The following is a 14,287-nucleotide window of genomic DNA, read 5'->3' on the forward strand; positions in this document are numbered from 1 at the left end:
ATGGTCACTCTGCATTGCAACATTAAGAAAAAAATACATAAATATAAATCTCCTTAATGTAGCTGGTACTTACTTTAAAATCAACTTTTCCATATTTTACTATAAAATGTACAAAACAAGTATTGTTGTGTATAGATTCTGAATAATATGTATAAACTGTCTAAAATTTTAATGCAAATATAACTGAAAGACAAGATATTAAATATTATTAGTTTTTCTTGGAGTTTCTATGAATCACAGCCATTGTGAACAAAAAATATGTTGGAATAGTTCTGATAAAGTCAGTTTTGTTATTTTTTTTTTACAGAAATGCATCACGATTCTCAGGTTTTGTATGGGCTGAAGTCTTTATTGTAGGTGTAACTAGTTGGTGATAAATATCAACAATAAACAAATAGCATGCAATCCACTTGTTTTAAAATAATATTTTTAATTTACATGTGATTAAACAATATGTAGTAAGTATCATTAATGTTTCTCAAAGGTTCTGCCAACCACACTAATTGTAGAGAACAACAACTTGTGTATGAATAATTCCTCAATTCCAATAATTACAAAGTATTTATATTGCAGAAGTTTGTGGTCTTCAGAACTATGTGTACATTAGTGGATAGCATGTTAGGCTATTGGTCAAAAAGTTTGTGGTTTGTTTCATGTTGCCAATGAACATGCTCTTCACTCTCAGCTGTAGGCACATAACAAATGACAGCCAGTTTCAATAACTGGTTCAAAAAAGAAAGAGTAGACAGTTCCTATGTGACAGTGGGTGATACTGGCTTCTTGCCCTCTGAAATTGAAAATAAGAAGAAAGGATAAAGTTAGGAGAATCATGAATATTATTATAATTATTAATTGTAAAAAAAAAAAAAGCTTGTCCTTGTAATAATGGGCATGGTTTGAACAAGATTACCAACACTTTATAATTTTATGGACAATCTGTAAAATAGAAAGTAACATTGCAACATTCTTCATAAACATATAAATAGCACAGAATCTTTTTAAGGATGTTAGTAAAAAAAAAGATACACTGTCAGTGAAAACAGCTATTGTTTTTCTGTAAATTAGTAAAAATAAAATTGGAAAGTTAACAGTTCTTGGTATGAAAAAAGGGGCATTTTATTCATAAACATAGCTTACAATCTAAAACAAATTGAACTGATTGACATCCTCTGCCAATCAAGACTCCATTTGGTATGGAAACATCAGTCATTTTACTGTTGTGATTATTTCATCTATTGGCCAAGGATGAAATTCCCAAAGCTTTCCAGCACAGGGTAATGTCTAAAATAAGTCCTCAGAAATTTCTGGCAAAACATCCTAGAATAGAATCCATGAGCATAGGGTCATTGAGATATCATCCCCTTCCATTTTTTGAGGTTTTTGTTAAAATAAACATTAAGCCCATTTGAAGGCTGATCAAAATAATATGTATGTGTCTGTTTGTACTAGTTAGACTAGTCAGTTAAATAAAATTGTCTGATTCACTTATGGTTTCCAGGCTGAAATGAATAAGTTAATGTGCATGTGTATGAACTATCAGTAAGATAACAGAAAATTCAACTAAAGTACCTTTTCAAAGGTTACTACAAAGTTACCATAAAGTAGTTTCTGTGTTGAATGGATATCCATAAAGTATGGCTCCATCAATACAGATCATCAAGTTATAAACCCAAGTCAACATGCTATATCTTCTTTACAATGCAAGGTTGATGATAGCTCACTTTATATCATACTTAGATACATTGCCAGATGCATCTATAAAGGATTTCCATGTCTTTAGGATGTTCAAGTGCTCTATTAAAAGTATTACACTGTGCGCTGTGATGAATTTTTAAAAGTATGAAAAGAAAAGATGGATGACATTGGCCTCAGTGCATTGCATAGAAGCTTCTTGCAGTAGAAACTGAGTTGTAGACTTACAGTCCATAACAAACGTTGTTACCTAAAACACCATCTTTGGTTGAAGAATTATTTGTAAGACCTCTGTTCTCATCCTTGTATAGCATCTGTGAGACCTCTGCTCTCATCCTTGTATAGTATCTGTAAAACTTCTGCTCTCATCCTTGTATAGTATCTGTAAAACTTTTGCTCTCATCCTTGTATAGTATATGTAAACCTTCTGCTCTCATCCTTGTATAGTATCTGTAAACCTTCTGCTCTCATCCTTGTATAGTATCTGTAAAACTTCTGCTCTCATCATTGTATAGTATCTGTAAAACTTCTGCTCTCATCCTTGTATAGTATCTGTAAAACTTCTGCTCTCATCCTTGTATAGTATCTGTAAAACTTTTGCTCTCATCCTTGTATAGTATATGTAAACCTTCTGCTCTCATCCTTGTATAGTATCTGTAAAACTTCTGCTCTCATCATTGTATAGTATCTGTAAAACTTCTGCTCTCATCCTTGTATAGTATCTGTAAGACCTCTGTTCTCATCCTTGTGTGGTATTCGTAAGACCTCTGTTCTCATCCTTGTGTGGTATTCGTAAGATCTCTGTTCTCATCCTTGTGTGGTATTCGTAAGATCTCTGTTCTCATCCTTGTGTGGTATTCGTAAGACCTCTGTTCTCATCCTTGTGTGGTATTCGTAAGACCTCTGTTCTCATCCTTGTGTGGTATCCGTAAGACCTTTGTTCTCATCCTTGTGTGGTATCCGTAAGACCTTTGTTCTCATCCTTGTGTGGTATCCGTAAGACCTCTGTTCTCATCCTTGTATAGTATGTGTAAGACCTCTGCTCTCATCCTTGTATAGTATGTGTAAGACCTCTGCTCTCATCCTTGTATAGTATGTGTAAGACCTCTGCTCTCATCCTTGTATGGTATCTGTAAGACCTCTGTTCTCATCCTTGTGTGAAATCTGTAAGACCTCTGTTCTCATCCTTGTGTGAAATCTGTAAGACCTCTGCTCTCATCCTTGTATGGTATCTGTAAGACCTCTGTTCTCATCCTTGTGTGGTATCTGTAAGACCTCTGTTCTCATCCTTGTGTGGTATCTGTAAGACCTCTGTTCTCATCCTTGTGTGGTATCTGTAAGACCTCTGTTCTCATCCTTGTATGGTATCTGTAAGACCTCTGTTCTCATCCTTGTGTGGTATCTGTAAGACCTCTGTTCTCATCCTTGTGTGGTCTCTGTAAGACCTCTGTTCTCATCCTTGTGTGGTCTCTGTAAGACCTCTGTTCTCATCCTTGTGTGGTATCTGTAAGACCTCTGTTCTCATCCTTGTGTGGTATCTGTAAGACCTCTGTTCTCATCCTTGTGTGGTATCTGTAAGACCTCTGTTCTCATCCTTGTGTGGTATCTGTAAGACCTCTGTTCTCATCCTTGTGGGGTATCTGTAAGACCTCTGTTCTCATCCTTGTATTGTTATCAGTGAGTAAAAACCTGTTTGTAGGTAATAATTTAACATTTCATAAAGTGTAGTGATAAGACACATTTTACATTGTGGGAACTCTGAAAAATAAGAGAGACTAACAGTCATATACAGCACAGTTCACATAATAAGCATTAAAGACATAGCATAAGTATTATTGTTATAAGACTCTGCAAGATGAAAATTACAACAGTAAACATTATTAACATCACAGCCAAATCTTGCTTAAAGTGGAAAATTCAAGGCAATGCCAATTTGTTTTAAGTTGTTATCATATCTGTTATACAGGTAGAACTTAACTAAAAATTATCACACACACGTGTGCTTGTGCACACCTAATGAAAACTTCTGTTTAGTAATGTGTGTGTAAGCTTGTTGCCTTCACAATGCTTTCTTTGATTGCAGGTTCTTGATGCCCTTCAACTAAGGATGGTATTGGACTCAGCTCTCAACTTGTTGCCATTTACCAAAGGAGAAAAACCTCTAGTGATAATCTTGAAAGCTACTGCAGCAAGACTTAAAAAAGTGGGTTAAAAATATGAACACTTAGCAAGTAATTTATAATTATGACTGGCTTTGTGGATTTGGTTGAATTGTAATATGTCAAAAGTAATAAGAGACATTGTTAAGTTGTAGTAAAAATAAATCACAAGACAACTTGTTAAAAATTATTTTAATGATAACACTATGTAACAAAATTTTTACTTTTTCTTGTTCCTGGGCAGAAAGTGTTATTTCCCAATTGCGTATGCCAGAAGTAAATGGAAAAGACTTATTTTTCTCTTCAAACTTCTCTTAAAACAAAGTGATTTACATTACAGTTACAAATCTCTAAAAACTACTCACTTCTAAACATTTTTGTATAACTTTAGTATAAATACATGTAAATCTTGATTGATATGTTGTTTTATTCAGACCTTATGTAAATGAAAATGTGCAAATTTGCCTGTTTTTATGTAGAAAATAGGTTAATTTCTAAATTTCATTATCCAGGTCACAAAAGCAAAGTTTGAAGGGAATGATGACCATTTTCTGTACTTTTACAACATAAGCAATTAAGAAATAACACATGCTATCCAGGAACAAAATTTGTGTTACATAGTGTAATTTATTCACTTGAAAATTCAAGAAATTTGTGACAAAAACATAAATGAAAAGACAGTGAGCTATGCTTATCGAAGAGTAATTGAATGGTAGTAGAAAAGTTGAATAAGAGAGTTATGCTTACTCGAGAGAATTTATACTGTGATCCACATGCTAAAGCCCCTGCATGATACTTTGGATTTTCTAATCTTTAACTAACATTCACAGGGATATTAGCTGTAATATAACTTGTTCTTTAAGATGGTTTTGCCATTGTTACTTGCTACACCTTGAATGGGTAATGCATTAACTCTCTAACTCATCATTTTTTATGTGCTCTGTCAGAATTATTTTTCTGATTCCCTAATATCGTTATCTTACAAAATTTTAATTTTTCTTAATATCATTTTTTTCATCATCAAGGGTACCCCATGAAGCATTGTTGAGTAAATAGGTTCAAACCTCTCCCTGTTGAACATTTCGTTTTTTTGTTCAAGGGGTAGATCAGGACTTTTGCCTGGACGTTAGCAGCATCTACTCAAGTTTAAGGATATTAGTATTTCTAATACAATTTGAGACAGTATAAGAGGTAATAAAGGTCATGATAATTAGGTGTCAAAGAGGTACAATAGCGTTTTGTAGTATATAGGCCATATTGTAATTTACTTTTCAAAATTAGAAGACAGGAGGAGTGTTTGACAGATTAAAGGGTATCATATGAAATTGACTGCAACTCAGCTGGTACCCATATTTATTCCAGTTTCTGAACCTGTGTTTTTTGTTTTTATTTGAAGGATTTCTATTATTCCCTTCCTGGTATAGTTAGACTATTAGATGAGAACTTTAGCAGTTTCCTAATCTTTCTTTGGTGTTCCATGAAGGTTGGATGTCCAAGAGTAGTTGCTAGTGTTCTTGAAGTCCAACCTTTAATGGATTCTTTGTCTCATGTATTAATTTCTGCATTTACACTTAATTCTATACATGACATGTTTCTTCTCGCAGAAAACTAAAGGATTTTTAACTTTCATTAAAATTTGTTGAAGTTATCTGCTATCTGAAGATAGTCCAAATTTCATGGTTCCTGCATATTCTTGAGAACTCTAGTACAGTTTTTGGTGTCTTATTTATCCTTGTCTGTTGTCTGCTCCAGAAAATAGTGATTTCTTTCATGATATCAGAGAGGTAACGTTTTTTTGTTTTTTAATATCTGGTAAAGATGTTTGAACTCATTATTTGTAAATGCAAGAAAGAATGCAACAGAAAGACAAAAATCACCATTGAAATTTAGACTTCAGGACCACCAGCAATTACTGGCCCTCTTAAAAACCCATCTACCTTCAGTCGTCATGAAACTCAGAATGATATATATCAGAGATATAGATTAGGAAAATTTGACAAGATTATTGATCAACATTCTAACCATACCAGGAGGGAAACAAATCCTTGAAATAAAATAAAATGACTGGTTCAGAAATTTGAGTCAACAGAGACGCAGGATGAGTGATAGTCAGCTTTGTATTGGACCCCTTAATCTTGTCAGCAAATGGTCCTCCTGTAATCTGATTTTAAAAAACTAAAAGCCATTGAACTATAATTTGATATACATTATATACTACAGGAACTTATGTTACTTCTTTGAGACCTAAATATCATTTTCTTCATTACCTTTATTAATGTCAGCAAATATGGTACTGCAATCTGGGTGTTTTATTTAAATATAATATATAACACATTTATATTTCATTGAAACAGTATGCAGTTACCCTGTTATAAATCATACTTTAAAACCATGGACATGCAGAATGTGTTTGGTATTCCATGAGAAGTATTCTGTAAAGCAGTTGTGTCACAGAACAGTAATTTCATACTCTTATAAAATGTTTTATTTTGTGTAAACTAAATGTCTGATATCTTATAACTACTGAAGTATTATTGGTTTTCCCTTATCTAAAGTTTTGATTCCTGAAGTGCTGAAAGAAACATCAGATTTCAATAACTGTTCTGAGTATTCTGAATAGCACCATAGAATGTAGCCCTGTCTCACTGATGTACATTTAGAATATATTTTACTGATCAATATAAAACTGACATGTAAGACAATACTGTGATTTTTAAAATTATTTTAATACATTGAGATGATAATTTCATTTACTCAATAACCTACTTTACCTAGTAAACAAAAATGTATATTAAAATGTTATAAATATTTTTAGATACAAAACCTAGAGGAGATATTAGAAGAACGATATGGTGATGACATTGAACACCCTTCTTCAATACATTCTGTTCAGGAAGTTAAGACAGTAGACAGAGATGGTAGTGAAACCTCAGAAATTGGAAGTCAAAGTAGTGTTTCAGAAGAGGATTCAGACTGGGACAGCTGGAGTGATGACAGCAACAAGGTATGACTTACTCCAAGCCACTAGTTGCCCTCAGTACTACCACATGTGATACAGCCCAAATGTACAATAAATAAGTCTTTTTATAGCACATTGTTATTTCAATTAAGCTAGTTTTTCTGATTTCCAACTTGCATATAATTTACAGTAAATATATGTGTGCGTATATGTGTGTGAAACAAATAATTTGGTAATGAATAAATATACTGTTTTAACTTTACATTTTCAAACATTGAAAACTGACTGGTAGAAGTTCTGGAGCTTTAGAGTTTTCAGTTATTTTAGGCTTAACTGAAATATGATTAGTTTTCAGTGACAAATAATAGTTGATTCTTATTTAAGTTTTCCTACTTCATGTGAAGAAGGATATGTTACAGTTGATAGTACTAAAAATTACCACATGCTAAGTAAAAGGGGAAATTCGAACTTTAAATGTATAAATCTACTAAATTAACCATGAAATATTTAATTTTTTATGAAATTTATGTTGTTTTTTTAGGAACATTTAGCAGTGGTTGAAGTCATTCAGTATTTTCTTCTTGGAATAAAAGACTTAAAATTATCAGAAAAATACACAAGTATGTATACTGTTTACTGTTATTGTTACAGGATTCATCAAGTTTTAAATATCATTAAAATTTATTATCAATATTTATTTATAAATTAGCAGAATTAACCCATGTGTGATATGAGATTATTTACTGAAAGAAACATTGTAAGTGAAGAATTGAAAAGTACTTTCAAGGTAAATTTTATTATGTTTTATTTGTATTATTTCAATCTTTACAGGTAATCTTCTTTGCCTAGAAGCAGTACTCAACCTTTTAGAAAGTTGGGAAAAGAATATACTCATCCAGCTTGTAACTGAGAGTTAATGATATTCTCCCTAATAATTAATTTGATTTTTTAAGTGTGTAATGTACTTATTTTTAATTATATATTACTCAAAATAGTCCCACATTGAGTTATATGGCAGCTGAGATCACTCAATTTTATAGTACACACTATGAAAGAAATATAATATTTATGATTATATGGAATGTACTTTTGCATTCTATTGATTGCAAAAAATCTGTCAAACTGTTAATTATTACAGTTAAAAAATGATATAAAAGTTTAACATGGGACAACTCAAAATTTTCATTCTTTAAAAAACTAATCTAGTTGGAAGTCACTTACAGCTGCTGAACATAACTGTGAATATCTGAATTATTCACCATATTATCTTGTATTGTCAGGTGCTCAATTAAAACAGTATTAATGAATATTTGAGAATTTAACAAGCACTTTTCAGCAAGAAGAAATAATAAAAATGTAACAGTTGTTACAAAACATAATTCTAGAAAATTCGTTTCTTACTTTAACTTCAACAACAGTACTCTTGTCTGTTTTATGAGATATTAAACATTTTGATTTAAAATTTTTAATATTACTGGCTTTTCAAAATCATATATTTTCAAAGCCCTTCTCAATAGTTGACTTGTAAATTTGTCTGTCTAGCAAACTATTTCTTTATCTGTACATTTATAGACCTTAGTTGCAATTTGGCCAGGTTGTTAAAATGTTAAATTTCAATCTGTAAGTTCACAGGATCAAAATACATTACTTAACGTGCTTGCCCTTTCAGCTACTGATGGGTGTTATAATATGGTGATCAATCTCATTATTCATTGGTAAAAAGGAGCCCAAGAGTTGGCAGTGGGTGATGTTGACTACCTGCTTATCCTAAGGTGTTTTGCCTCAATATGGGGAATGGCTAGCATAAGTGTGTCGTTTAATTAGCTTTGCATAAAAATCAACAAAAAATATTGTAATTTAAAAACAAAGAAGTTAAGACTATTTTCAACACTTTAAAAGGCAAATTGTTGGCACACATTTTTTTATACACTTCATTAAAGTGGCAATATAATTTCAGTTATTTTATGGTGGTACTACCAGCATTTTGAGATAGGAAGCAGCACTGCAATTAATATTTGTTGTTTAGCAAATTAAAAACATAACAAGAAATATTAAAGTTCTTAACAGCATGTGTGCCAACAAAGATCTTTATTATTCCTGCACATCACAGTTATACTTTGTGTTTTAAGAAATCTGTGTCTAGTTTATATATTCTCTGTAATTTTAATTCTAGTAAGTGAGAGTTGCAATCCCCAATAGTGGGGCCAGCTATGAGTTTAAGAATTATGATGCAAAATCATAATTCTGAGTTGAAATAATAAAAATACTTTAGTACATGACAAAACAGTTATGTCAAAGAAACAGGATTACTTACTGTGTATTATCACTTGTTTAATACTTTTGAACACATTGATAAATGTATGGCTTATTTGCTTTATTTTAGTGTAAAGCTTCACAAAAGGATAACATCAAGGGATTGAACTTCTAACCTTAACGTTTTATGCCCTCATGTCTAGTGTTGAATGTATTACCAAGAAAGCTTCATTAAACTAATTAATAGATGTATTTCTGCAGGAACCCTGAAAGTGTTCTGTTTCATGAGTAAATAAAACCAAAATTATGAAAAACAAATATCTTTACTTCTTGCTTTTGAAATTCATTTGCATGTTGTGCTGTTACTCTACAAAATACGTACTTTTCCTTATGATTTGTGACATGCCTACATTTTACTGAAGTTACAGCACTACAAATTACAACATTAAGTGTTCCTTATGTGATGTTTAATGAATGATTGACAGATGAAGTGCTACTGTATTGTGGTTAAAACAGGTCCTCTCCAGGCGATCTTCAGGGAAATAAGCTATCTGTGTTCTGCCTATTACAGAGAATTGAATCTCATATTTTAGTGTTGTATCTCTATAAACATACCACTCACTCACGTTGCTGATGAAGTGCCTTAAGACCTAAACATCTTTCGTTTAATGGGATTCTGTTTTGGTTGGTAAAGTGTTTCTTAATCTTACTGTCAGGGGTTTATGTTAAACAAGCTGAGGTACCCGTCTTTTGTCTGGGTTATGAACTAAAAAAAAAAAACACGTGAGGGAGAGATATTATGATAAATAAGACAAAATTTCTAACTTTAATATAATGTCTCCATGATATAACTTATTATTACTGTATTTGTTATTACTTCAAATATTTTGCGTAAACTTTAAGAAATCGTTACGTATACAGTTAAAACAGTGTACACTGCGATGGTCAGGGTGATTTTGTAGGAAGGGATAACGTCCAAAGTAGTGAACATAAAGGTACATTTTCTCACCTGCTTTCAACACTCTAGTCTTAATGTTCTTCCACACTATTTCACGTTATTAATTAGTTTTGGGTAATTGACTGCGAAGTTGTAAAATCACTGGTCAAAGTAGGAAGTAGGTACAACTTAAGAAACGGTTCTTCGTATCAGTTTTATGGTAGTTTCGTCTACGTTTGTGTTACTACAACAGTGGCAATTGTTTTATTATTATTATTTTATTATTATATTTTTTACAGAGAGTGGTAGCATCATTTTTAAAACGTTTGTGTGTCCGTCAACACGCTGTGTGTATTTTGTTACAGAAAATTTAAGTTTTCCTAATGACGTAATGCCATCTGTGAATGTAATTAATGATAATTTAAAAGATAATAAACGCTCAATAACAATTATAATACCAGTATTGGGTGTTGTGAACCCCCATTAACATTCCCCTTGTTCCAACCTATCATCCCATAAAATTTGGTTGAAATTGCTCTAGTGACTTAAGACTAGTTAGATAACGGATAGATTTTGTGTTTTATAGGAGAATATCCTGAGAATCTTTCTAACCGCCAGGTCATGATAAGCCAGTAAGTGAAAGAAATCATTTTCTAAGATCTGAATGATCTCAGGAGAAACAACTAGGTTTGATACAACCTAGAATCATGTTGTAAAATGGGCCATCAGTCGGACGTAAGTAACTCTCTGATTAATTGCTATGCCTATCACCAAATGAAAAAATCCTGTTTTCAGATTGCAAGTCCGCCACTGAGGGTATGGCCATGTAAATATATTCAAATATGAGTTCCGGAGGCCTCACCTGTAGTCACAGCTGTTTTTTTTTTATCGCGTTTCAGCTTGTTGTGTATGAAACATATATCTATAAAATTCAGCTATATATATATATATATATATATAGCTATATAAGGAGGAAATAAAAACCGCAAACATCATCCGATGTTTTCCACCTACTAACCTACAACTGCACTGTACTGTAGATTTGAGATTAGAATTAAGGGCAATGTACAGCTTGACAAAAATGATCGTTCATTGACCCTTTAATAATGTCCATTCGTAAATTTCCTGTTCGAATTACTTTATGCGCATTATGTTAACAACTATAACACTGATCTAGTAAAATATATGTTTTAGGTGCAACTTTCACTTCGACTATGTTCAAAGAGCACTGTCATTCTTTTTTTCTAAAATTCGCCAACTCGCATTTTCTACAGAATTCTAAACAGAGGCGTTGCCGGGCGCTGTCACATGAAGCCCATAAACCAATTTTAGTTGGCAGTACACCGAAGCCTCGGTTGGCGTATTGAAAAAACGAAAACAACAACAGCAGAACAGAAACCATGATCGACGTTACACTGAGACACAGTAAGTTCTCACGCCTGTATACTAGAGCCCCGAATCTTTCAAACTTCCAAACGACGCCTCCGTTTAAACTCTTTCACTGTGTAGTGATAAACACAACAGCGTGAAGAAACTAAACATGCTTCTGTATTCTAAAGACGGCTGGTATGATATTAAAACTTTCATAAAAATAAAGTACAGAACAATGTTTCGATCTTCCTGCGTCATCTTCAGGATAACAAAGAGAATTTAAAAACCTAAGAAGGTTGAGACGCTGTTCTGTACTTTGTTTTAATGAAAGTTTTAATACCCATACCAGGTGTCTTTATAATACATTTTTACTTCAAGTTGGTTTCTCGTCATCATGAGTATGATTAATTGTTTATATTAATCACAGTACTATTGAAAGGGCGAGCATATTTGGCGTGACGGGGGTTCGAACTCACTTAATGCGAATCGAGTGCCCTAATCAGGCCATGATAAGCCAGTAAGTGAAAGAAATAATTTTCTAAGACCTGAATGATCCCAGAAGAAACAAATAGGATTGATAAAACCTAGCATCATTTTGTAAAACGGGCCATTAGTCGGTCGTAAGTAACTCTCTGATTAATTGATATCAATCAGCGCTGTAAATAAAAAGCCAGTCAATGTTCATGGCCGTATGTGTCTGACACTAATCTTTACATCATGAATGTTGACAAATTTATATGAGAAACAATAACACGTACTTACTATAACAAAAAAATATATTTTTATCTTCATAACACTTTGATATTTTTATGAACTTCAAGTACAATGTAAAGTTTCTATATTTTGGTAATAGAATTAGAAAATAAAAATGGTTTTTACTCCCCACATAATGAAAAACAAAATTTAGGCAACGTTTCGTCATTGGAGCCTCTTTAGGACTAACTTTATTGCCAAAATGTCTAACGTCATTGGAGCCTCTTCAGGACTAACTTTATTGCCAAAATGTCTAACGTCATTGGAGCTTCATCAGGACTAACTTTATTGCCAAAATGTCTAACGTCATTGGAGCTTCATCAGGACTAACTTTATTGCCAAAATGTCTAACGTCATTGGAGCTTCTTCAGGACTAACTTTATTGTCAAAATGTCTAACGTCATTGGAGCTTCATCAGGACTAACTTTATTGCCAAAATGTCTAACGTCATTGGAGCTTCTTCGGACCAACTTTCTTGTCAAAATGACTAAATCTTTCCAATTTAAACTACAGATTCTGATAAACAACAAATTATTTCCATAGTTTTCTTTAGTTACTATCTGTCTTGAATGTCCACCCCTAGTGGTTTAATGGGAAGTCTACTAGCTTACTACACTAAAAAATTGAGTTTCAATATATGTAATTGGCAGAGAACAGATAACTTATGTTGTTTTGTGCACAACAACAACCAACCAAATTTCTCTATAATATTTCAACAAATGTACTAAAGGAATAGAGGAACATTAGGAAACGAGCATATCCTAAACATTCTGTTATTATTATTTTCATACATATTATATTGTTATTAATATTTTACGAAGCTATTTTTATTCAGTAATACTGTTCCGGTGAATTTAAAATAGTGAGTTATGGTTAAAGCAACAATAATACCAAGTATACTCAAGACTAGTGCTACCGGGGATGAAGTATATGCATTTAAACAGGGTCTGAATATACCCATTTTATTTGGAGATACAAGAAAGGTCAAGCAAATATAGCTTTGAAAGCAAACAAATAGCAGTTAAATGACTCTTTTCAACGAAAAAATCATTTTACTACTTTTGGTTAAGGTTACAGATGAAAGAGTAATAAACTGTAAATATTTTAATCACAGTAGTGAACTGGTTTGGTATGAATTTCGCGCAAAGCTACACGAGGGCTATCTGCGCTAGACGTCCCTAATTTAGCAGTGTAAGACTAGAGGGGAGACAGCTAGTCATCCCACCGCCAACTCTTGGGCTACTCTTTTACTAACGAATAGTGGGATTGACCGTCACATTATAACGCCCCCACAACTAAAATGGCGAGCATGTTCGGATTACGAGTCGAGTGCTTTAACCACATGCCCATGCCGGGCCATAGTGAACTCTATAGATTGCCACCAAACACTCTCAGAACGAAATAAGTTGTGCATACGATTTTAAACTATTCAGCTCAAACATCTAAAGCGTTTGTTTGTTGTTGGGCGCAGAGCTACACAATAGGCTATCTGGGCTGTGCCCGTCACGAGTATCGCTAAACAGGTTTTTAGCATTATAAGTATCCAAACTTAACGCTGAGCAACTAACACGTTTCCTTAACTTTGAGTTATTAAATTTTGTATCATGCTATTTCCTGATTTTCAAATCTGTAAACAAAGAAGACTTAACATTTAAAGACTTTTTACTTTCACAAAAAACAAACAGCAAGGGCTTAAAACCAGAATGATCACAGTGGGACGTCTAGTAAACTTAACTATGTTGCAATACATTATAATAATTGTCAGATTAAAAACAGGTTAATGTACATGTTATTTCAAAAACACTTGCAAGAACATCATAAATATGGCACTTAACATAAACTTAGATTCAATATGTTTCAGCCACCTAGTACTTGTAGAATTTAAGCTGTTGGGTAACGTAAATGTTTTATTACATTTTTCCTGCTTGTTCAGCGTTAAATGTTGGGATTTATTTGTAATTCTTGTTTGCTTTAGAATTGAGCGCAAAGCTGCACAAGGGGCTATCTGTACTCTGCCTACCACCGGTATCGAAATCCAGTTTATTGCGATGTGAGTTCGCAAACATACCGCTTTGTCACTGGAAGGCCGGGTGTTAGTTTTTTTATTTTTTTTAATTTCGCACAAAGCTACTCGAGGGCTATATGTGCTAGCCGTCCCTAATT

General features: G+C 32.9%; 1 protein-coding gene across 3 annotated transcripts in view; it reads left to right on the top strand.

Annotated features, from left to right (window-relative positions):
* The window catches only part of LOC143250806 (uncharacterized), a 57,177-nt gene extending 49,311 nt beyond the window's left edge, over positions 1–7,866 (top strand). For all 3 annotated transcript variants that reach the window (XM_076501828.1, XM_076501827.1, XM_076501829.1), the window contains 4 exons: positions 3,776–3,895; positions 6,667–6,855; positions 7,352–7,430; positions 7,642–7,866. In XM_076501828.1, the coding sequence (XP_076357943.1) occupies positions 3,776–3,895; positions 6,667–6,855; positions 7,352–7,430; positions 7,642–7,727 (474 nt within the window). In that variant the 3' untranslated portion in view covers positions 7,728–7,866. The remainder of the gene's footprint in view (positions 1–3,775; positions 3,896–6,666; positions 6,856–7,351; positions 7,431–7,641) is intronic.
* Positions 7,867–14,287: the final 6,421 nt, after the last annotated feature.

The sequence above is a fragment of the Tachypleus tridentatus genome, chromosome 5, assembly GCF_004210375.1.
Source record: "Tachypleus tridentatus isolate NWPU-2018 chromosome 5, ASM421037v1, whole genome shotgun sequence".
Taxonomy (NCBI): Eukaryota; Metazoa; Arthropoda; class Merostomata; order Xiphosura; family Limulidae; genus Tachypleus; species Tachypleus tridentatus.